This window comes from Conger conger, chromosome 3 (genome assembly GCF_963514075.1).
Source record: "Conger conger chromosome 3, fConCon1.1, whole genome shotgun sequence".
In the NCBI taxonomy this organism is placed as follows: Eukaryota; Metazoa; Chordata; class Actinopteri; order Anguilliformes; family Congridae; genus Conger; species Conger conger.
The window spans coordinates 30,500,944-30,524,317 of record NC_083762.1 but is presented as its reverse complement, the minus strand read 5'-3'; the positions used below and the strand labels follow the sequence as shown (position 1 = coordinate 30,524,317).

General features: G+C 38.0%; 1 protein-coding gene across 4 annotated transcripts in view; it reads right to left on the bottom strand.

The window, feature by feature from the left end:
• Window positions 1-2,104: 2,104 nt before the first annotated feature.
• LOC133124376 (protocadherin-9-like) overlaps window positions 2,105-23,374 on the bottom strand; it is a 132,841-nt gene continuing 111,571 nt past the window's right edge. For 3 of the 4 annotated variants that reach the window (XM_061235526.1, XM_061235525.1, XM_061235527.1), the window contains one exon: window positions 2,105-2,926. In XM_061235526.1, the coding sequence (XP_061091510.1) occupies window positions 2,577-2,926 (350 nt within the window). In that variant the 3' untranslated portion in view covers window positions 2,105-2,576. Of the gene's footprint in view, window positions 2,927-3,301; window positions 3,401-23,374 lie in introns of those variants that run through there. The other variant, XR_009708311.1, reaches the window with a different exon arrangement.

Below are 23,374 nucleotides of genomic sequence, written 5' to 3'. Positions count from 1 at the left end.
AGAGTGGTGTCGTGCTGTGTTTGCATAATTCCAGATGGAGCACACAGACTGTATTGTACATCACCATATTCACATTGGTACTTACACTTTTTTTGTTTAATACCTTCAAATCTCTTCCCACCAAAATATGAGCTAAAATGAGAGAAATTACCTAAATAACAATATGGTTTGATTTACCAATGAAAAATGAGAATAACTGCAAACCAATGCCATTGCTAAGATAAAGTAAGAAACTTAAAGGAGATCCAGGGGGCTCTAGAATTATTGGCACCCTTAATAAAAATGGATAATGATCTATATGTTATGTTCAATCATATAGGAAAACTATACTTTTATTTCAATACATTTACTATTTCAAACATTAGTTTCAATGGTTTTATTTAGTCTCATTTTTTCCTGAAAACCACTGGTGACTTATTTTCTTAACTTCTACTGCTGTAGCCTATCCACTTAAGAGTTATGACACGTTGTGTGTTCAGAGATGCTCTTCTGTATACCACTGTTGTAATGGGTGGTTATTTGCATTACTGTCACGTTCCTGTGAGCTTTGACCAGTCTGACCATTCTCCTCTGACGTCTCTCATTAACAAGGCGTTTCTGTCTGCAGAACTTCAGCTCACTGATATTTAGTTTTTTGCACCATTCTTAAACTCTAGAGACTAGGGTGCGTGAAAATCCTAGGAAATCAGTAGTTTCTGAGATACCAACAACAATCTGTTGGTCTGCCACCAACAATCATTCCATGGTCAAAGCCACTTAAATCACATTTTTTCCCCATTCTGATGGTTGATGTGAACATTACCTGAAGCTCCTGACACATATCTACATGATTGCATGCATTGCACTGCTGCCACACAATTGGCTGATTAGATAATTGCATGAATAAGTAGGTGTAATAAAGTAAAAATGTTCCAAATAAAGGGCTTGTGAGTGTACAGAACATTATAACATTCCCCATTTAGTGTGAAATTGATTTGTGGGTGACTGAGTGTCTGTGTATGCACAGTAGCCATGACTTTGTTTCATTGGTCTACTTTTAGCCAAATATTCATGAATACGTATATATAAGCCCATACAGTGCATTCCATAAGTGTTTGGACAGTGGTACAATTTATGTTCTTTTTGTTCTGGATTTTAAATGAAACAATGAAAAGTGAAAAGTGAAGTGAAGACTGTCAGCTTTAATCCATATCAGGTTATCGGTGTAATCTTCCCACATTTTAGTGGACCAAAAGTAATTGGAGAGTTGACTTCTCAGGCATTTCTAATTAGCCAAGTGTATTCAATCTCTTCTTTATTGCAGGTATAAGAAAGCTTTCATTCTCTAGTTTTTATTTTAAGCTTTTGATTGCCTTTTGAGCCTGTTATTGGCATTTGTCCACATGACCAGCAATTGTGCCAACGAAAGTCAAAGAGACCATTATGAGGCTGAGAAATACAATTGAAAAAAATCTGCTTCCCTTTTACACAGGAATACCAAGTCCATAGGTCAATATACACACCAAGTTTCATGATCAGCCATTGGTAAATGGCTGCTGATATATGATTGGCTGATGACGGCCATGTTTTTAAAGCTATCTTTCTTTATTGAAACTTTGGTATGACATAGATGGATTGTACACAATTTGAACCTGATTGGTCATGTGGTTTACATAATACAGGCACTTACAAATTTTTTTTTTATAGCTCAACCTTTTGGCCCAGATGCACCAAATCAGACGTCAGACGTCCATAGGATCAAGGCCTGTACAGATTTACTAAATTTGGTGAGAAGCATTTTTTTTTTATTTTTTTTTTTATACATTTTTGTATAAATATTGAGATTCAGACTCCCTAGATTCTTTCAACCCCAATTTGGTGAAGATGGGTCAAAAATCCAGTTTCTCTGCAAAATTGTTCAGCTAGAGGACATACCTCGCTCCTGCACTCACTATAATATTAATTAAAAAAATAAAAATAAAATAAAAACAAGCCATTGTTTTATTTTAATTAAACATAAATAATTAATGGTCACAACAGAAGTGTTTGTGAAAAGCTTTTTATGTAAACATACAGTTCCTTATGTCATGGAAATACAGAAAAGATTACATTTTTTGTAAAGATAAACAAGATGTGACAAATGAAAAACATGGTCCAACAGTACTTTATATATGGATAACAGGTGCATTAAATTGGTTAATATGAATTTATCCTATTTACAAACATTTCAACAATATACGTTAATAGTACAGGGTTTTCTTACTTACAATTCACTTTTCTTCGGTTATTACTACAGTACAGCTCATAACAACAATTACAATATTTGTGTATTTTGAAAAAACCCCCCAAAAAAACATGTTTTAAAAGACACATGAGAGAGACATGAGGCACTGACAAACTGACTGGCACTGTCTGTGAAAAATGATAGCTTTAGATTTTTTTAAACATTTATGGAATTGACATCATTAAGAGAGTACACTATACTTATGAATCAAGCACTACAGATCTAGAGATCTACTTGATACATGTACCTAACACATAGCAATGGCATCATTGCCCACATTGCCCTCACCCATTACTTTTTAAAGCTGGTGTTCCTATGGACTGTCCATTCTTGATGCATGTTCATAGCAATTCAGGCTTGCCAGTGGAATGTCTGTCATGTGACCAGCATTGTTAAAATGTCCTTCAGCACTGCCAAACTGCTTTCTATCCCTAAACTGGTCCTGAGAGCCGTCATGATCCCAGGTCCTCATCAGATTGCCCCCAGTCAGTAGTTTTTCTTTGGACCACTCCTTGTGATTGGCAAAGTTGGTATCCGATGAATTAGAGGGATAAGTACCCAGACTTTGTGGCATCCAACAGTTGTCTGAATGGCCCAACACTAGACATTCTTGTGTGCACATCTCTGTTACTTCCACTAGGCCTCTAGATCCAACAGGACCATCTGGGGAACAAGAACAACAATACATTAATGGCAAAGTGCTTTCAAATGGTCATTCACAGTCAGAAGTAATTCATAATGAAATATAGAAAATTATTTATCCACTACATGAGTCACAGAAATATTGCCAAATAATGATATTACAATAAGGTTAAAAATAATGTATTGTGTAAACACAAGTGCTGGGCCCACATTTGTATGACCTTTTCAGACTAGGGGACAAGGGGGAATGCTCCCCCGGGGAAAGAAATATACAGCGGCTTCACAAAGTATTCAGACCCGTTTACTTTTTGCACACGTTATTGTGTTTTTGATTTCATTTTAAATGGAAAAAAGAGTACAAATTATGCTTCTCATTCTTTAGAAATTATTTTATACCCTTTCTCAGATCTATGCCTCGCCACAATTTCATCACAGAGGTCTGCAGACAGTTCATGGCCATGGACTTCATGGCTTTGTTTTTGTCCTGACATGCAGTGTGAATAGTGGGACCTTATATACACAGGTGTGTGCCTTTCTAAATTATGTCCAATCAATTAAATTTGCCACAGGTGGCCTCCAATCAAGTTCTAGCCGCATCAAGGATAATTAAAGCAAACAGGATGCAACTGATCACAATTTTGAGTGACACAGCAACGGGTCTCAATACTTAGGTCAATGAGAGATTTCAATTTTAGATTTTTAATACATTGCAAAAATGTCTAAACACATTTTCACTTTGTAATTCAGTAATATTTCAAGTAAAGGATAATGTAGAGCGAGTCTGTCATAACTGCTAAATAAACCCCTTCAGGGTGATTCAAGACCTGCATCACCCTGTCGGAGTTTATATTGCAATTATGATCGGCTCACTGTATATTATCCCGTTTATCACAGTTACTAATCAATCAGTAATCAAACTAAGAAATCAATCATTTGGCTCAGAATATTGATTTAAAAATAATTTCAAATTGATCAGATTGGGTGAATGGGAATATTGCCCTCTTTCACCTCTGTTTCCTTCTTCTAGCAACGGTCTGTTATTCATAGCAGCACCTGCTATTTCTGAAAGCTGTAATTCACCAATTAGAATCGAAAATTCAACAAATCCGTGTAATAAGTTTGGATACTATACACCAAGTGGCACTGATACAAGAAGCCATCGAAGTATAAGTTCTCTCTGAAATCGAAGCAAACCAAGACATTGCAACTCATTTTGTTGACATAGGTAGGCCCATTATACACTCAGTAAGCACTTTGTTAGGTATTTATTAGACTTAATTAGATTTTTTACTGTTACTGTTACCTTCCTGTCAGCTTTGACCAGTCTTCGCCATTCTCCTCTGATGTCTCTCATTAACCAGGTGTTTCTGTCTGCAGTACTAGTATAATACTAATAGTACTTACCCCCTAGTAGTTTGTAACAACTAATATTAAAGATATTAATGTTTCAGGACACATTCACAATACATTACAATGTCATTTAAGAACTATTTTCCTTTCCAAGATTGGCCCAGAGAGTCTTTTGTCTGACAACCTGGGCCAATTTTAGCCAAAAACACTCAGGTGCCAGCTAGTCCTTGGGGAAGTTGGTGACTACTTTGAATGGTTCCTATTCCTTTTCATTAAGTTGTTACACTCACCCAGTTAAAGTGTTCCTTGAATTGCTCTCCTCTGAGAGGATCTGCCTAATAACATGGCCCATTTGTTTCCTCCCTCTAAACCAGTGGGGCATGACTCCTTTTCCCACATCAAGAATGGAATCAATTCAGCCTGCTGAACTTCTGCTACATTAGCATTCACATCGGTTTGTGTAAGTGAGAGAGAGAAAGAGAATTTGACTGTTCCCAATGCTACAGAGCAAATCTGGATTCCCTTTATTTTATTTTATTTTATTTTTTGCACAATAGCAAAGACAGACAACAAAAAAAAAGAGATTATCACAGTTTAAAATGTGCAAGGTGAGACATGAAACCCTACTGGGCTTATATGGGAGCCTCACCCAAGAGACACAATGGTCAGAAACCATTGCATACAAATTATAGAAAAAAGAACTACAAAATTAACTATTATTTAAAGCAATCAAAGATAATTATAATTGAGAACAATAACTCAATATACAATATTTATACAGAATATAAAATGAAGAAAGAGATAAAGAGAGAGAAAGAAAGAAGTGTGAAAGAGTGAAAGAAAGAAAGAAAAATACATGTAAGATACACAATACAAAATAAAAGCGTAATAAAGTAAAACAATAAAGTAAAACAACCAGTCCCACCAGAATTATGCTTCAGGCCACCCCCGGGCCGCAGCAAAGAGTCCACCAGGGCGCACCCACATCCCGCCCCTGACAGCCAGGGGAACAGGATGTGGGCCCACCCCAACAAACTCCTCGCCACAGCCCGAAAACGGCCCACCGCACAACTCTGGAAGCACTGAACAACTTAACAGATAAGACAAATTGTTACAAAGTTGCTGTTACATTGCTGATGAGGTAATTTTTTAGACTCTTCTTAAAGGATGATAAATAGACAATTTTTTAAATATAATCGGGTAATTGATTCCAAAGACAAGGGCTCTGATATCGCAAAGTAAATTGACCAAGAGTACTTCTAAAGAAAGCAGTATGGAGATCAGAAGAATGTCTTGTGGCATAACTGTGGACTTGGTTGTTGGAAAAGAATATATTACAGAAACTAAGAGGCAAGAGATTCATTCGTTGCTGGAAAACAAATAAGCAGACTTGATACACATTTATATCATAAACATTCATAATTGCAAGTTTTTGGAACAGAGGTTTCGAGCTAGCCCGTGGTTCAGAAAAAGTAGCTATTCTAACAAATCGCTTATGTAATGTAAAAAGGTGTTTAAGGTTTGATCTGTAGGTGCTTGCCCATACTACATTACAATAGGAAAGAAAAGGATAAACTAAGGTGTAATACAGAGAAATAAGAATTTTTCTAGGTAAGACGTGTCTTATGATGATGATGCTGATGATACCAATATTCTTGGCAACTTTGTTGCAGATAAATGATATATGTTTTTTCCAATTTAGATTTTCGTCAATGTAGACTCCTAAAAACTTGGCGGACTGCACTCTGTCTAATGAATGATTAGATATGTAGACCTCTTTATTAAGGGTTGTTTTTTGTCTATTCTTTGGTATGACCAGCATATACGATGTTTTTTTGATGTTGAGTGATAATTTATTTTTTTGGAACCAGAGATGTACTTTACTAAGCTCAGTGTTAGTTTTACTAATCAGGTCTTCATAATTTCTATCAGACAAGAACATATCAGTATCATCAGCAAAAATTATAAAAAACATATTTTTGGCAACCAAATATAAATCATTAACATAAATAATAAAAAGCAGCGGACCAAGTACTGAACCTTGTGGTACACCACATGTTAAGTTCTTATAGCTAGATTCAGTACCATTCCATGAGACAAACTGTTTGCGATTTGTTAGATAGTCACAGAACCATTTGAGCTCAGTCCCCCCAATACCATATAGTTGCAGCTTCTTTGCCAGAATATCATGATCAACGGTATCGAACGCTTTAGATAAATCAATAAAAACGCCAATAGTAAATTCATTATTATCCAAGGCCCTTGAGAATCGATCAACTAGTTGTACCAGAGCCATCGCTGTAGAATGTTTTTCCCTAAATCCATATTGATGAGTGTATAAAAGATTGTGTTCATTAAGAAAAGCTGTTAATCTATTGTACACAATTCTTTCGAGTACTTTGGTCAGACAAGGCAGAATAGATATTGGTCTGTAATTTGAGAATTTAGACATCTCATCAGATTTATGTACTGGGATAACTCTGGCCCACTTGAGTTGATCGGGACAACGGCCTGTAGAAAGAGAACAATTCAATATGTGAAGAAGAGGTTTCATTATTACAGGTAAGCATTGTTTGAGAAGACTAGGCTTCAGACCATCATGACCAGCTCCCTTAGGTTTGAGCTGGGATACAATGTCCTCTAGCTCTGACATCTCAATCAGACTGAACTTGAATTGTTTAGGTGTCTGTATGTCAGGGAATGACATAGAGCTATGAGGTATACAATCAGTCAGTAGAGGTCCAATATTGACAAAAAAATCATTAAATCCATCAGCAATTTTTACAGGATCAGTTATTGACTAATTTCCCTGTCTATCTTGAAATTCTTGACACAATATTGCATTGGAAGGAGTCTTATTCATAATCTCTTTAATAATTGACCATGTTGTTTTCATATTGCTACTAGACTCTGTAAGTTTAGTTTCATAATGATGTCGCTTGGCAATTCGTAGGAGATGATTAAGTTTATTCCTATAAGAGGAATACAACTTGAGATTCAAAGGAGATGGGATGGTAAGGTATGCTTTATAAAGGTTGTGTTTTTTTCTTATGGACTTCTTTAGCCCTTTTGTGAGCCATGATTTAGGTTTTCTTTGACACCTTTTTGTTTCCTGGTAAGGGAATGCAATATCAAAAAGTTTGAAAAATAATTGGAAAAATATATTATATGCTTTCTGGGCATCTCCCTCCATCTCCACTGAATGCCATGGACTTTCATTCAATGACAAAATGAATCTTTTAATATTGGACTGACTGAAGTTTCTAAATACTGCCACTTGTTTGCAATCTGTGCTAGATGGAACACAGGGAGGTGGTCAGATAGATCTGCAAATAGAACACCTGATATGCCAGGACCATCAGTTGAGTTACTAAATATATTATCAATTAAGGTTTTGTTTGTAGCTGTGATTCTTGTAGGTTTGGTGATGAGAGGATGGAAGGCAGAGGCACTCAGATGGTCAGCAAAAGTGCAGGATTGGGGGTGCATTAGATTGATATTAAAGTCACCCAAGAGATAACAACTTTTGTTCTCTGATGAAATTTTGCTCAAAGTAGCGGTAAGACATTTAATAAATGAGTTTTGATTGGAGTTAGGAGGCCTATAAATGCAACCAATTATAACATTGTTCTGCTGGATACCTGTAATAAGTTCAATGAATATAGCTTCAGCATCCTGGCCTAGTGAAATTTCTAGGTCAGGGTGAAGAGAATTTAAGTTGATCCTGCAGAAATAGGGATACGCCACCACCAATCCTGTCTTGCCTGTAACAAGGAATATGATTATAGCCTTGAATGTTAAAAAGAGACACTTTCTCACTAGTTAACCATGTTTCTGTTAGGGCAATTACCTTGAATTGTATGGAAAATAAAGAAAGATAATTGGTGAGATCATCAAAATGTTTTGGTAAACTCCTGATATTTAAATGAAAAAAAGAAAAAGATTCATTAGGACTGGTAGCCTTAACAAGAGTATTAAATGACTCTGTAGTAAAATAACTACATGAGTTCTTACTAGAACCATAACTGAGGTTGATATCAGGGTCAGCATTAACAAAAGATGAGAGATGTTGGTTAGAGAAGGTAGTATAATCAAGTTCCTCATCAAGTAAATGTGAGACATTCAATAATTCATCAGTGTAAGACATAGTGGGAAAATAGAAAAAATAAAAATAAAATAATCAATTGAAAGAAAAATAAAGGATAAATGAATAGGTGTCCATTCAGCCATTGGAAACTTCATTGGAAACTTCATTACGAGGTTTACGTGGAGGGAGCACTACAAGCTGATCATACTTGAGAAAAGCAAACTTCCCTTGCTTACGTGCATCTCTGAGCTGTGGCAACAGGTCTTTCCTTTTCTGGCGGACTCTCTCTGAGAAGTCCTCATTGATAAAGAAATCAGTCCCCTTCAGTTTCTTTGCTTGCTTTAGGATTTCCTCCTTGTCCTTGTAGCGCAGTAGCTTGACGACTACAGGTCTCGGATGCCCAGTGGCTGTGAACTTCCCCGTTCGGTGTGCTCGCTCGATCTCCACCAGCTTTGGGTCCATCTTGAGGTGGTCTGCAAGTAGCTTCTTAGCCTTGAGCTGAGATTCATCCCATGACTCTGTATTGACATCAGGAATGCCATCAATCACAATATTATTCCTTCGTGACTGATTCTCCAGATAATCAGCTTTAGAAGAAAGGTTGTCAAGGGTTGTTTTGTATTCTTCAAGTAGAGTAGAGACTGACTGAGAGGCACTGTTGTTAGTAGTATTGGCCTTCTTGAGCTCATCAACTTCTTTCTGGGAGTATTGAAGGCTGCACTTTAACTCTTGTACTTCTTTGACAAGGTCATCAACCCTTTTGTTTGTTGAGTCCAGAATCAACTGCATAAACATTTTGTAGGACTTTTCCTGCTGATCAATCAACTCTTTAAAATAGGTTTTCTGTTGATCCATTAACTCATGATGTTGATCCATTAACTCATGAGAACAGTTGACTGTTGAAGGCTGAATTTGCTAGAGGCAGGGCCAAGGGTCACCCAGACGGAATGCATGAATCCAACAAATAGCATTTTCATATCAGTTCCACATGTTTCCTCTTAATGTCGATATTTTGTAATAAATTATATCAGGGATACATTTTTTCATTGAATATTTAAATTATTTGTATTTTTAGCTATTAAAAGCATACATGCACACACAAACACACATTCAATACTACTGAAGTACTAATTACAAAGTACATGTTTTAGTTCTACTGCCAGGTCTCTATTGAACTTCCATTGTGGCTTATCCTGGTGACAGTCCGACCTAATGCAACTGGGCCAAACTCAATGTCAAACTCAATATTCAGGCATATTTGGTCAAAATTATTTCCATGTAATGATTGTTATTGGCCTAAGGATTGTGTTTATAACAGCACAAACCCACTCCTTGTAGACTAAGAATCTACACCAATAACCCACGGCTATATGCTCGTAAGGAGTCTTGTGGAGTTCTATTTTGAGGGCGGCATTGTGCGGGATGAAATAGTGGGCCTCATGAAGAACATTTTTGTATTCTTATCTCAAATGTATCTTTCTTTGAATGAATGCTCATGAGAGTGTGCCACATTGGAGTCAACAAACACACTAACTTCGGAGAGCTGTCCTAAATGAAGATGTCTGTTATAATACAGTACTGTGGTTTCATGTTTCAGAGATCTGCCAGCCAGTGGCAAATTTGCATATATCTTTGTTTGTTGGCAGTAACTATACATTGTTTGCACCACCACCACCAGGTAGCAAATGTGAGCACTCTAATCCATTGCTGTCTGAAATACTTGCAATGTTCCAACAGTAGGGGGCAGCAGAGTGTCATATTTCTAATAGTGGCCTCGGTTTCAAGAACAGTCCATGAACTCATCCAAAACTAGCCTAAGGGGTGCACAGCAAGGGTCGATCCACTTCAGGTTTTTGTGCCAACTTCTGCACTTAATTATTTAATGAGCTAATTAATGTCTTGATCAGACATTTGTATATGCTACAGCTGCAGACATCAAGTGTATCCTAAAGATTATACTGAGCTCAAGTACAGGAGTGAACCAACATAATTCAGAGAATTTTCTGAAAAATAACCATTTGTTATTTCTGGGTTGGAACAAAAACCAACTCACAGACAGGACCAATAGTTGTGCACCCCTGACCTTATTTGTTCTTTGTGGGACATATCATTGTTTTAAATTAAACATGGGCTTGCTGCATAGTTGCTTTAGGTGTGATTTTGTTCACTGCTGCAAGTCTGCTTGTTAAAATGAAATGTGTCAGAAAACAGAGGGCAGTGGAGCATTAAATTGGGTTTGATGGAATAAGCTGGCTTTACCATTCAAACTTCAGATGAGCTTTGCAATGAGTCACGGTGTGGTCAACAACAAATAATTAACGGGATTCAGAAAATGAACAACTCATTATGCTCTAGGTCAGATAGCTAAACGCAAGTGAGAGATTTGGTTAATTGGAAGAATGGATACCGATAATAATTTGTTCAGATAACAAGTGCAGGCTGTAGTCATGCATACCCAACAAGAACCTATATATGCATAATAATAAAGTAATAAATAATGTGGATATCCATTAAAATCCCACAACTTGCTCCTTGGAACTTGCTCCTCATCTCTACCCTGGCTGCCTGTGTGTTTCAGAATTGATTTTGAGGACCCTTTATTAGAACACTATGGTTGAATGCCTGAATACATAACTGACATATTAACTATCATCCTGAATAGTATTGCAGATCAAGAAGTTATAGCCTCCACTGTGCACAAACAGGGAAACTTAAAAGGCACTGCACCTTGGAATGAATAGCCAATGGACATTTAGAGGGGCCACCAATAGAACAAACTGTTTCTTTAGCTTGCATTTGCATGTTCATATAATAGCAAATTAAATAATAATTGAGAAAATTGCAATGATCTCTGGCCTATATGACTGCAATATTTTGCTAGGACTCAAGTCACTCAAGGACCAGGGGGGTATTTCATGGTAGAATGAAGGTGGTTATGAACTTGCTAAGTGAATAACTGGGCTATGTTAATCAACTCTGTGCTTTCCCATAAAAGTGGCAGTATCTGCAAACATGAGCCTATAGCAGCAGAGCATGGACTGGCTGGGGATGCACCGTTTACGACCCAGTCCCTCGGTAGCCCAGATGGATTTAGTGATCTCACTGTTGTACGTGGCTACCCCCTGCCAAGTCCCTCCCTCGGAACGGTGAGCCAATTATGAAAATTTGCCATTAGTGTAAATTAGTAGTTAACTCATTTACCTTACAATTACTAACAAATAAATATACTCTCACTAATTAGTACAGTTTATTTCTAATGCAACAAATTATAAAGCTCCTAAACTTTAAACTTAATACAGGATATTTAAAATAGGCTATTGCCTGTAGCAATCACACCGAAGTTCATTCATAAACTTAAAAAATTACTCATTAAAGGCTGTTTTAATGAGTAATTAAAACAGCCTTTACTCATTAAACTACCCATAATTAAGGGTAGATATGGATGCATAGGGTTCATGGGGCGACATTGGCTCAGGAGGTAAGAGCAGTTGTCTGGCAGTCGGAGGGTTGGTTTAATCCCGCCCTGGATGTGTCGAAGTGTACCTGAACAAGACACCTAACTCCCAATTACTCCTGACAAGCTGGTTGGTGCCTTGCATAGAAGCCAATCGCCGTTGGTGTATGAGAGTGTGAGTGTGTGTGTGAATGGGTAAATGGGTAAATGAGAAGCATCATTTGTACAGCGCTTTGGATAAAGGCGCTATATAAATGCAGACATTAACCGTGAAGCTTGCATATGTAGCCTGCTGTGTTGCTTTGTCTTTTGTATAGCCTAGTGTATCCTCTGAGAAAGCCAGCGGACTAATCCGGTCTCTAAATAATCTCCGCCCTGTGAAAACATAGGATACTCCAGGAATGGAGATGCACTTTTCCAAGGAGTTGATTGATGAAACAGCGGTGCGTTTAAACCTTTCACTCTGATAGCCTGAACATAATTTGCCCTGGACAAGGTTAGCCATGCAGCATGTGTTACCATGGCAATGTACCCTGATTTAAAGTGGGTCAGGTTGTAATAAGGAAAGGCCAGATTTAGAGCTTAAGTTAGCTCGCTAACCCTGAAATCTCAGTTCGTATTTCACCCCTCTGCTCCCCCAGGATGGCCACCCATCAATGTACCAGCTGGAACATTAAAATCAAATGTATTACATGGGTTATAAACTTGTGAAATTGCGATCTACCACCCTAGTGAAATCTAAACGTCAACTATATTTACTCATCCCAGGATATTAGATGTACTATTCCTACTAATCACATCACATGGTAAAAGTATTATAAAGTATTATGAGAGTGGCTGTCAATAGTTCATAACTAACATTAGCCAGCTAACAGAATCATTTATGTTATGTATAATTGTGTTTATAAGTAACAAGCTAAGGATAGTTAGCCATCTAATTTATTGTGTTTTTTATCATTTAATTTTGGCACAAATAGTCCTCCATAGGCCCATTGTTGTTCCTATTTTTTATTTTAGTTTTTTCATTTCCATTATTCAGTTAAGTTAAATTATTTTTCCCTTATCTGTCATTAAAATTGATCTTTTTTTACTCAAGATAGGTATAACAATAGTGCAGTACTAGTATAACATCAACAACACTCCTTCATTTTTAAATAAAGTGAAAATCTGGATGACATTATTCTTTTATATATTAATAATAATGATAATTATAATTATTATGTCTTATTCTTTTTTATACAAACATGCTTAAGGAATGCATGAAGCACTACCTGCTTCAGTGCATATGTTATATGAATAAGCACCTGATTAAATCTGGATAATTTACTTCACAAATGCTCAGTTGTGATTGCTTAAATACATAGATTATACACTCAGTGAGCAATTTATTAGGTAGACCTGTACACCTGCTTATTAATGCAAATATTTAATCAGCCAATCATGTGGCAGCTACTAAATACATGAAAGCATGCAGATGTGGTCAAGAGATTGAGCTGTTGGTCAGATAAAATGTCAGAATGGTCAAGAAATGTGATCTAGGTGAGCATGGAATGATTGTTGGTGCCAGACAGGGTGGTTTGAGTATCTCAGAAACTGCTCATCTCCTTTGATTTTCACGCACATCCTCTAGAGTTTGCAGAGAATGGTGTGATAATTTCCAATCCACACATCCTGAGATTCCTCAGTGCATTGGCTTTCTTTATGTACTCCAGGGTCCTGTTCCTAAAAGCAGGATTACTGCACTCTCTGGATAATTGCACTGAGAAACTCTCCCAAACTCTCAGTAATCCTTCTTTGTGGAAGTGCTGATAAAAAATGATAGTTTAAAATGGATCAATTCTGTACATAAGGCTCAGTTTAGCACCAGTTTTTAATTTATAAATGCATTTATACTGTGGCACTTTTATCCAATGCACATGGACTACCTTAGCCACTGTAGCCTAGTGGCTTAGGTGTATGACTGGGACTCACGAATCGCTGCTTGCAGCTATATTTAATTTTGTGCTTTGTTAGATTGAACAAGAATGGTAAATGATTTTAAAGAGTAAATCACACAAACAATGGTTCTGCATTAATAATTTTAAGTTCTGCAGAAATGTTCAAGGTCGTCATTACATAACATCAGCAACATCAGCACCATGAGACAGTTAAAATAATGCCTATGTGTGATTGCATATGCATACATCTTTAATATATCTTAATAATCCAACAAAATAGATTTCCTTTTCAAAATGTCTAGTGTATATTTCACTAGAGCAGATTTGTACTGGAAGGTGGCCAAATCTAATGTTGATATTTAAAACTGTAAAACTTGGGCTGTAAAACTACTACTTTTGCAATATTCCAAAGTATTGCACTCCATTTACTTGCGGGTCATTACACAGATACTTTAAACCAAATTTAGCTCATGTTAAAGACAGGCACAGAAACAACAATTGTGAATTAAAGGAAAAGATGCAGATTCACAGATCAGCTGCAAATAAACCTATTTTCAGTTTTTTCTAACCATTTACATGGAAGGTCTTTTCTGCTAATTTCTGAGCAACATGCCTAGTGACTCTCAATGCCCCTGACATCCTTTGTGCTCTTTGAAGAAAGCAAGCATCTATAGAGACATTTCTGATACTGGCTGATTGCATTACTTTTTGCATTCATGTCAGTGTTCCTTTCATCAGGCGTCTTGCTGACAAATCTAAACACAGCATTGTCAGTGGCAAGCATGGCGAGTACTCTCCTTTAGAAACAACAGCTTTCAATGATGTGAAAAATATGCTGCTACTTGTGGTTCTGTCAGCTGGTCCATTATACTTCTTGTATAAAGTCAAAGGTCAAAGCTGCAGTGGGCTCCAGACTTATTGGCACTCTTAATGAAAATGAAGGAAAATAAATGCTGTAATGTATATAATCAACAAGGATATGAAACTATATGTTAAACATATGGGAAAACAATATACTTTCATTTCAATACATTTATTCTCATGTTTAAATGTTTATCAAGTCATGTCATTTTTTCTGAAAACCATAGGTGTCACAATTATTGCCACCCCTAACAATTATTGTAAATAAATTCAAACAAGTGAAATGGGCAATATAATTGTATTTACTTTTGGTAATCTCAGTCTAAAGAAACTATATTGTATCACTCCACCACTTCATGTTACAAGAGTATAAAAATGAGGTAAACATGCTAAATCCCTTTGTCATACAACAGTGTAAGCCAGTCATAAGTAACATTTGGTGTCATGCGCTGGTCAGCTTGCTGACTTCCCCCTCCCGGAGCATACATTGTTAGCCCCCACCTTTTGGCACACATGCCTGTGGGGGAGAGCTAGAGAAGGATTCTTAGAGGTGCCTTCTTGGGCCCTGGGGGCCCCCCTTTTCTCACATTCCTTACAGGTTAGAGCACAGGAATACTGGAGATGGCATAAAGATGTTTCATGATAATCCCAGGTCAGAATATAGTAATGTTTGGTGGCTAATAACCTACCTGTCTGCGAATAAACTATTTTGTTTGTAACTTACGTGATCTCCATGACTCTAATTCATCTTGTACCAGCCTAAATTAGAACTGAATACTCAGGGGGAAATGGTGGCTAGAGACCGACTGATCGGCGGCTTGGTACACCTGTGGTAGTTCTAAGCTGTGAGGCCATCAATTTCTGTCCATTAAAGGGTTGGGTGATGCACAGCTCTTGTAATTTGGTGCGAAGGGAACCCATGGGCGTTACGGCGCTGGTTCCTGCCAAATTAGCTCTAAGGAGCCCAGACAATGCTACGCCGACCTGGGCTCGCAATCATGACAGTTTCCCATGTATTGTGTTGGCTGGACCCTCAGCCTCTGCGTTCTCCACCGAACTGAGATTTCAGCAGTAATGCTAATCCCGGGAGCATCTATTGAATAATGGTGGCGCAGGGACGAGTCGAGTGTAATCAATCCCGAGGTCCGCGTAAGTTACAAACCCAAATTTCTAAATTATATTTTAAATGGAGTCAGATAAACGAGTAAAACTATAGTAACCACTAAGCGTACAATACGGCCCCGTTTGAGAACGGAGAATATTAAGAACTGTACTGATCCGTTTCTGGCCAGCTGTAAGCGGGATATGGGGCAGGTCAATCCATATCTGACCCATGGCAATGGACCCAGTATATTCTTAAACATAATTGTGCTCTGTTCTTGTACGGAGGATAATAATTAACCCTACTAATGTTCTCCCAGCAACGCCAGAAGGACAAGCACGCAAAACCCCCTTCGGCCCTCGCTAAATTCCGTCACTGGGTTAGCGTGGGGTTTCACAACAGCATGGAAAACAGGACATTCAAAAGAGACTGATGTTCATTGACCATCACAAGTCTGGTAATGGGAACAAAAAAAGACATAAATCGTTAAGCATACCATTAGGGCAAAAACAAAAACATGTGAACCATATGCAATGGTTGCAAACTTGCCAGAAAGAGGATACATTGTCCTCATGAAAGGTGAGGAAGAAGGAGAATTGATAAGAGTTTATGAATTAAGAGATTGGCTGCATCGTGCGGTCACAAAGATTCAAAATGAACAATAAAATGACACTTCCATACCAACAAACTCTTTGGAATGCTGGCATAAAAGACAGCCCTTGCAGAGCACAATCAACAAAACCAAGCATCAAGAGTTTGCTAAATGACATTGGAATTATGACTAAAAGAGAGCGTTATGGTGAGATGAGACCAATATTGAACATTTTGGCTATACATACAATTAAAGATTTGGGGCATGGTGTAGCCTACTTTGGAAAAATCGCATATTCAAATACCGAGCCAATTGGTAAGGTTCACAGAAGAAACAACGAACAATAATGGCGAGCGAGTTCAAGTTCAAACATCATGGTATAGAAGTGGCATGGCATGTGGGTGCTTCATTTGTTAAAGAGTTTTGTTAATGTCTGAGGTTGATAATGTAACATTTGCTGCATTCTGTGGCTGTGACTAATGAAGCCAAACATACAATGTTATATTTGATGACTGTGACCAACATAGCATTTTCTAGACTCTGGATCAAAAATGATAACAAACCAAAAAAAAACATCAAAATCACTTAGGGTTCAAGGAGTTAAATAAAATTTTAATAGCAATAAAATAGTATTTAAACATTTTGACACATATGTCTTTCAGATTTAAGAAAAACATTGAAACATGAGAGGCAATATACACTCAATGAGCACCTTATGAAGTAGACCTGTACACCAGCTTGTTAATGCAAGTATTTAATCAGCCAATCATCTAACCTACTAAATGTATAAAAGCACACAGACCTGGTTAAGAGGATCATCTGTTGTTCTGACCAAATGTAAGAATGGGGAAGAAATGTGATCAAACTAATGGTGGAATGATTGTTGGTGCCAGACGGGGTTTGAGTATCTCAAACTGCTGATCTCCTTCTCACACAAAACAGTCTCTAGAATTTTTGCAGAGAATGGTGTGAAAGACAGAAACATCCAGTGAGCAGCAATTCTGCGGGCGAAAGCACCTTGTTAATGAGAGAGGACAGCGGAGAAGGGCGAGACTGGTCAAAGCTGACAGGAAGCTGACAGTAATGCAAATAACCACACATTACAACAGTGGTATGCAGAAGAGCATCTCTGAACACACAACCCATCAAACCTCTTAAGTGAACAGACTACAGTATCAGAAAATAAGTCTAATAAATGCCTAATCAAGTGCTCACTGAGTGTATATAGTTTTCCCATGTTTGATCAAGACATAGATTATCATCTGTGTTCTTTATCATATGCAGCCTTTTTTCTGTTGATGAGGGTTGGCAATAATTCTGGACCTCACTGTAGATCGCCTCACTGAGGTTAGGCCCTTTATCAATACAAAATGATGGGCCAGATGAGGGGGAATGCTGCATAGAGGCATTCCCCTAAGCTTATTAAGCTAATTATTGGAAAACCAGCGCTGAGAAAACTATTGCCGTTTTCGGCAAAGCAGTACACTGCATTGCCTGACACTATCCTAAGACAAGAAAGTCAAGGAAACCTTATTTCTTTCAGATATCCTTAAGTGCAGGTCTCTTCACTTTGAAGTGCTTTGGAGCAGAAATCCAATTAATTATGCAAAATCCCTATTTGATCAATAGGAAGATTAGAAAGACACATTGTAGCATGTGCTGGGTAAACATGAAGTGGAGAGAACAGTGATTATTCAGATGCAAATAAATTCAGTTTCGGTCAATTAATTATTTCCAGATTGAGTGGGTGTCTCTGATGCATTCTTTGTTGTTTGTTTCAATGAAATATCAGCTAGATCAAACAGCATAATGTCGACAAGATGCAAAGACAATTAATTTGATCAATGGAGGAAATCACAAATATATTGGGGTGTCCTGATAAGAGTCAATTTCCTTGCCTATTGTCTACCTATAAATGTAGTGTATTTTATTTGTATTTCATTTGTATTCTTATAAAATAACCTCAAACCTATATTACATGGTTAAAGACAACAGACAGTTCCACTGAAAGCATGAATACCATTGTTTATAGTAATTTGCAACAACTTCATTTACTAGCCCATATGTCACTTAAATACTTCAATTACATAGAAGCTCTTAGCTCAGCTTTGCCCCTTTAGCAAGCTTGTACCATTCAGAAAATTGACTGATGTTTTTATAGTTTAGCACAGCATAGTTTTTTATTAGGGGTCATCCGAGTATTCATTTCATACGAGTACAAATATTGACGTTTTTCTGAATACGAGTGTTGTATGAGTAAATGGATTCATATCCATAATGGGAGAATTGGTCTGCTTTATATATTTTTTACATTGGCTGCACTAGCCGTATATCAGTGACAAATGCATAACATAAAGTTTCCTGATAGGCCAGTTCCCTCCTGGGTTCCTCCCCCTTCGATTAGTAAAACTGACTGCCTGTAAGGATGGGGTTGAGCGGAGAGCCAGTAACGACTAAAGGGGAAACCCTTTTAAAAGCAAGCATGCAAACGTGTTCGCCACTAAACCTCAATATAAGGCGATAACCCCTACTCCCAGAACAGAGGGAGGAACAAAAACTAACCCGAAGGCGAATTAGAATGATAACAGAAATTAAGCCAAAAACGGCTGGGAAAATAAAACAACCCTCCAAAACAGGGCGAAACTCAAAACCAAATATGTGCTTTACACACAGCACTGACGGTAGCAGACCGGGACCGCCGAAAAGAAAATACAACCTAGCGTAAAAAAAGCTAGGCACGAGAAAATAAAACCCGAGGCGCAGCTCGGGAAGAAAACTCAAACCAAAATACATACCAGGGGACAACGTCCCCCAACCACTGACTCACACGAGTCCAAAGAAAGAAAAACCAAAACCAAAACCTTTGAGGAAGGCGCCAGCGAACACAATACCAGCGGAACGCCTTCCTTACCTTTTAAGCTTTTTTGTTTGCAACCACCAGCACAGTACCTGACTCCAAAAGACTGACAGAGTCTACCTTGTGCTTACCGGCTTGGCGCAAGAGCGAACAGTTGACACACAAGCACTGAAGGATTGTCAGTACTGGGCTTAAATATGCTCCCGGGAGGTAATTCCCCTAACGCCAATGAGGAACAGGTGCAAACAATGATCCTCGGCCCTCTGCTGGTAACAACGGGTATTACCTCCCACATGACACTGCCTGGCTGCCATTTTCCTCACTCTTCTCTTGTGCATGTCAAGAGACTGTTGTGTGAACTTGTTCCGATTGTAGATTAAGGATATTGTAAGGGGGAGGTGCGGAGAGCCAAGCGCGACTAAGGGTGATCCTAAATGAGCGAACACACCAAAAGCGTCCGCCACCCAGGCCCCGGGAAATAGCAGAGACCGGGGTACAAACGGAGACAGCTCCGTACAAATAAGAGCCCCAAATAACGGCTCAAAAATTAAAGCTACCCATTAAAACCAGGGCGAAGAAATAACGAAAAACAGAGTGCATAGACGTGCGCACTCAACCCCCGAAACGGGGGGGGAAACCCAAAATAAACGTACAACCTAGTGTAAAATACTAGGCACAGAAAATAAAAGACCAGGAGTCGCAGCTCCGGAAAAACTTAGAAACAAAAGTACATACCCGGGACACCGTCCCGTACCCACAGACTCACACGAGCCGAAAAATAAAAGAAAACCAAGAAACTCAAACCCTAGGAAGGTGTTCAAATAAGGCACACTGCCAGCGAACAGAACCCCTTCCTTACATAAATTAATAATGCTCTTTTTTGCGAATAGCAAGAACCAAAACCCAGCACAATACCTGACTCGAATACCAGAGTCTACCGTGTGCGTATACCAGCTTGGGTGACAGAGCGTAAGTGTACACCGAAGCAACGACTGAAGGGGAACGAGAGCATAAATACTCTCAAGAGGTAGGTACCTGGCTGATACTAATGACTACCAGGTGAAGGTAATCAAGCACCCCCCTGGTGGTCACAGCCGGTACTCCTCCCCAACCCTGACAGATATAACCACAAATAATACATTATTTTATTTTGTGCATTGTTTATCAGTTTCTGACAGTTATCATTTGTCAGCAGCACCATTCATTTCATCACACTTGCCTTTACACGGTTCTGAGTCCTGATAATTATTGTAATGATAACAGCCTAATAATACTATTATAGCTATACTACTACTATAATAATAACAATATCAATAATAATAACAATAACCTTACCCATTAGTGAGGAAACTTTAGCGGCACTGGGTCCACTGAATTCTGGTGCTACTTTCCAACTGAAACAATTATTTTGCTAGCCAAAAAGCTTGCAGCACGGCACATATCCGTCACAGCATGCTGTTCCGTGAGAAGGGTTCCCAGTTTAGCTCATGTGACCGTCAGCCAGCATAGAAATTGAAAGCAAATTTTCAAATAACTTAAGGAAATTACCAACGAGAACGCCAACTATGACACGAATAAAGACTTATGTTAAGATTAACCAGATAGAGATTTACGCAAAACTAGTAGTAGTTCTGCTTCAGGTGAAAGTCTTGGTTTCAATGTACTGCAAATCACAATGTAGTACCAGGGACTGTTTGAATGACACCACCAGTAATTCAGTGATTTAGCAGACAGAAAAGCCAATGTTAGATGTAAATATTTTTATGAAAAAAAAAGAAATAATTATAATTATACTTTTTTTCTGCACTGACAGGTCGAGGGTGGGGCAGCGCCCTACGCACCCCCTATTGACCAGCCACCACTGATAGAATCATTCTCCATAAATGAATGATGAAGAATAGATCCATCACATTTGTATTTATTTTACTATAATGGTCATATTTCATCTTTATATTATGGCTACTGATCGCAGTTAAACTTGGAAGACACGTCGCAAACAAGGCAAGCAACAAATCGATCCACTTTGTTTTTGTTTTTTTATTTAACATGTGCGTTCTCCCTTAACAGACGGAATGTGACCTGCATGTTACATCTCCCTTAACAGACGGATGTGACGCCAGCGTTGTATTTGATTATATATTTTTTCAATTCACATGACCATTGAATTCATTGTGATTCCTAGGCCTTTCTATATTTTCTGTAGGTCACCTTAGTCCATAATGGCTTAAGCATTGTTGATTACCATGAAATTCCAACGATCAAATATGGTGTCAAGGAAATGTGCTGTAAGGACCGCATTCTAGGTTTCGAAAAACCACAGAATGCATTTGAGTAATGTGTACAAAAATCGCAAGTCTGGACATAGCGTTAGTCTTAGTTTTCTGACTGATGCTTTGCTTGTTTGTTTTTTTTTTATTACAAGAAACACCATTTATTCCATGACTGGTATGCTTTGTTTTCTCATTACACTGTAGTCCAACAATTCAGAAAAAATAAAACTATCCTACCACCTTGACCTATTATACAATACAGTTCTGGAAGTGTCATTCTTCCAAACACTTGTTGGAGGTATTGTTCCACAGAAACACTACAGAGACAATTATCTTTGAAAGAGCTGTTCGTAAGAGAAGACAGGGAGATTTAATTTCACAGCCTGGGGTAGGAACACAGACACATTAGAGTGGATTCCACAGGCACATGGTGTAGTTTTCTTTTTGACAGTTAATAAGGTATATTTACATTAAGGTGCCTTAGAGGATGAGACACTGGTCCATTATTGCTTCTGTGATGCTATTGTTACAAGATGAGGCATCTCAGGTACCATCTATACAGTCACTCTATTGTACTGAGAATCATATATTTACTAGTTTTAATTAACAATTATCTTTGCCTAGTAACTATTGTCCACATGGAATGCAAAGTGTGCAATGTGATTACTCTGTAGATAGTGTAAGGCAATATTCCATAACAAATTGATATTGAAGACTTTATGAATGCAGCATGTCACTTTTCGGGGAAGACGAAAACAAGCTTAAAACATTGTCAGACAGACGACACTCAGGAGCAATCTCTCCTGCCAGTGTTATGCTACCTTAAACCTGCAAGCTAAACTCAGTGGCAGTTGATGTTGTATAAGAACTGAGACATTGGTTTCCCAGTTACGTGATTTGCAGTCTTCTGAACCATTTGCTGTATTGGGCTGGGGCTCGTTTGGAGATGTCTCCCCCCAAGAGTTTCACAAGTAATTGATTGTGCTGCTTTTCCCAGGATTGAATGTGTGAGGTATTGGCACACAGTGAGATTTTGCAGCTAGTTTATTTTGGCTAGTGGGCATAAAACAATGGCAAATGCCAGATGCTCCAAACGACAACCGCCCATTGAAAATCTAATATTGTAGGTGCCTAAAATGTTTCCCCTGAAACTATTTTAACTAAGTAAACTGTCTATGGATGCTCAATAGATATATTAGAAATTGATTATCTGCTCAAAGCACACTGAATGATTTTGGATCACCTTTTCTCCTTTACACAGGCATTGAAAATCCTGAATACTGAATTTTCTTAAAACACTGAGGTGCTGCAATTATCAAAGTAATGTATTACTTCCCCCTGCAATTTTTATACCTTTCCTAATGTTTTTCACTTTCAAAAAAATGCTTTCACAATGTGTTTGCATACTATAAACTGATTTCCATGTACATTAACATTATTGCTTACATGCTAGCTGATATAAAATAATGGTATCAGGAATTAAAAGATGTGCAAAGAGAACAGCTTTATTGTCATTTGAACTTTTTACATGTCAATGGATGCATTTTTCATTCATATTGCAGTCGGGTTCTTGTATTCTGTTTGGTAAATGTTTGCTTTCAGGGTGCGCTGTGAAAATCTTTGTTGATTGATAAATTAAACTCAAATGAGTCCTTTGGCAAAAAGCTTATTTCCTGTGCACCACTTTGTGTGACAGCCCTCTACCTCACAAAATCACAGTCACTCCTTAGCCATCCTCCTAAGCACTGCTGTATCTTTTAAGACCAACTTTTACATAATTAAAACGCCTCAAGTGTACTTTTGCCACCTCTGAGCCTCTTTGTACAGTTTTCTTGGCATCCAGAAACTGCTTTAACCAGCCACAGATAACACATCAGGACACATAGAGGACAAAGCCAACCTGCAGATATATGAATATAATCATGGTTTGCCCATGTTGATACAATCAGTGGGGCTGTG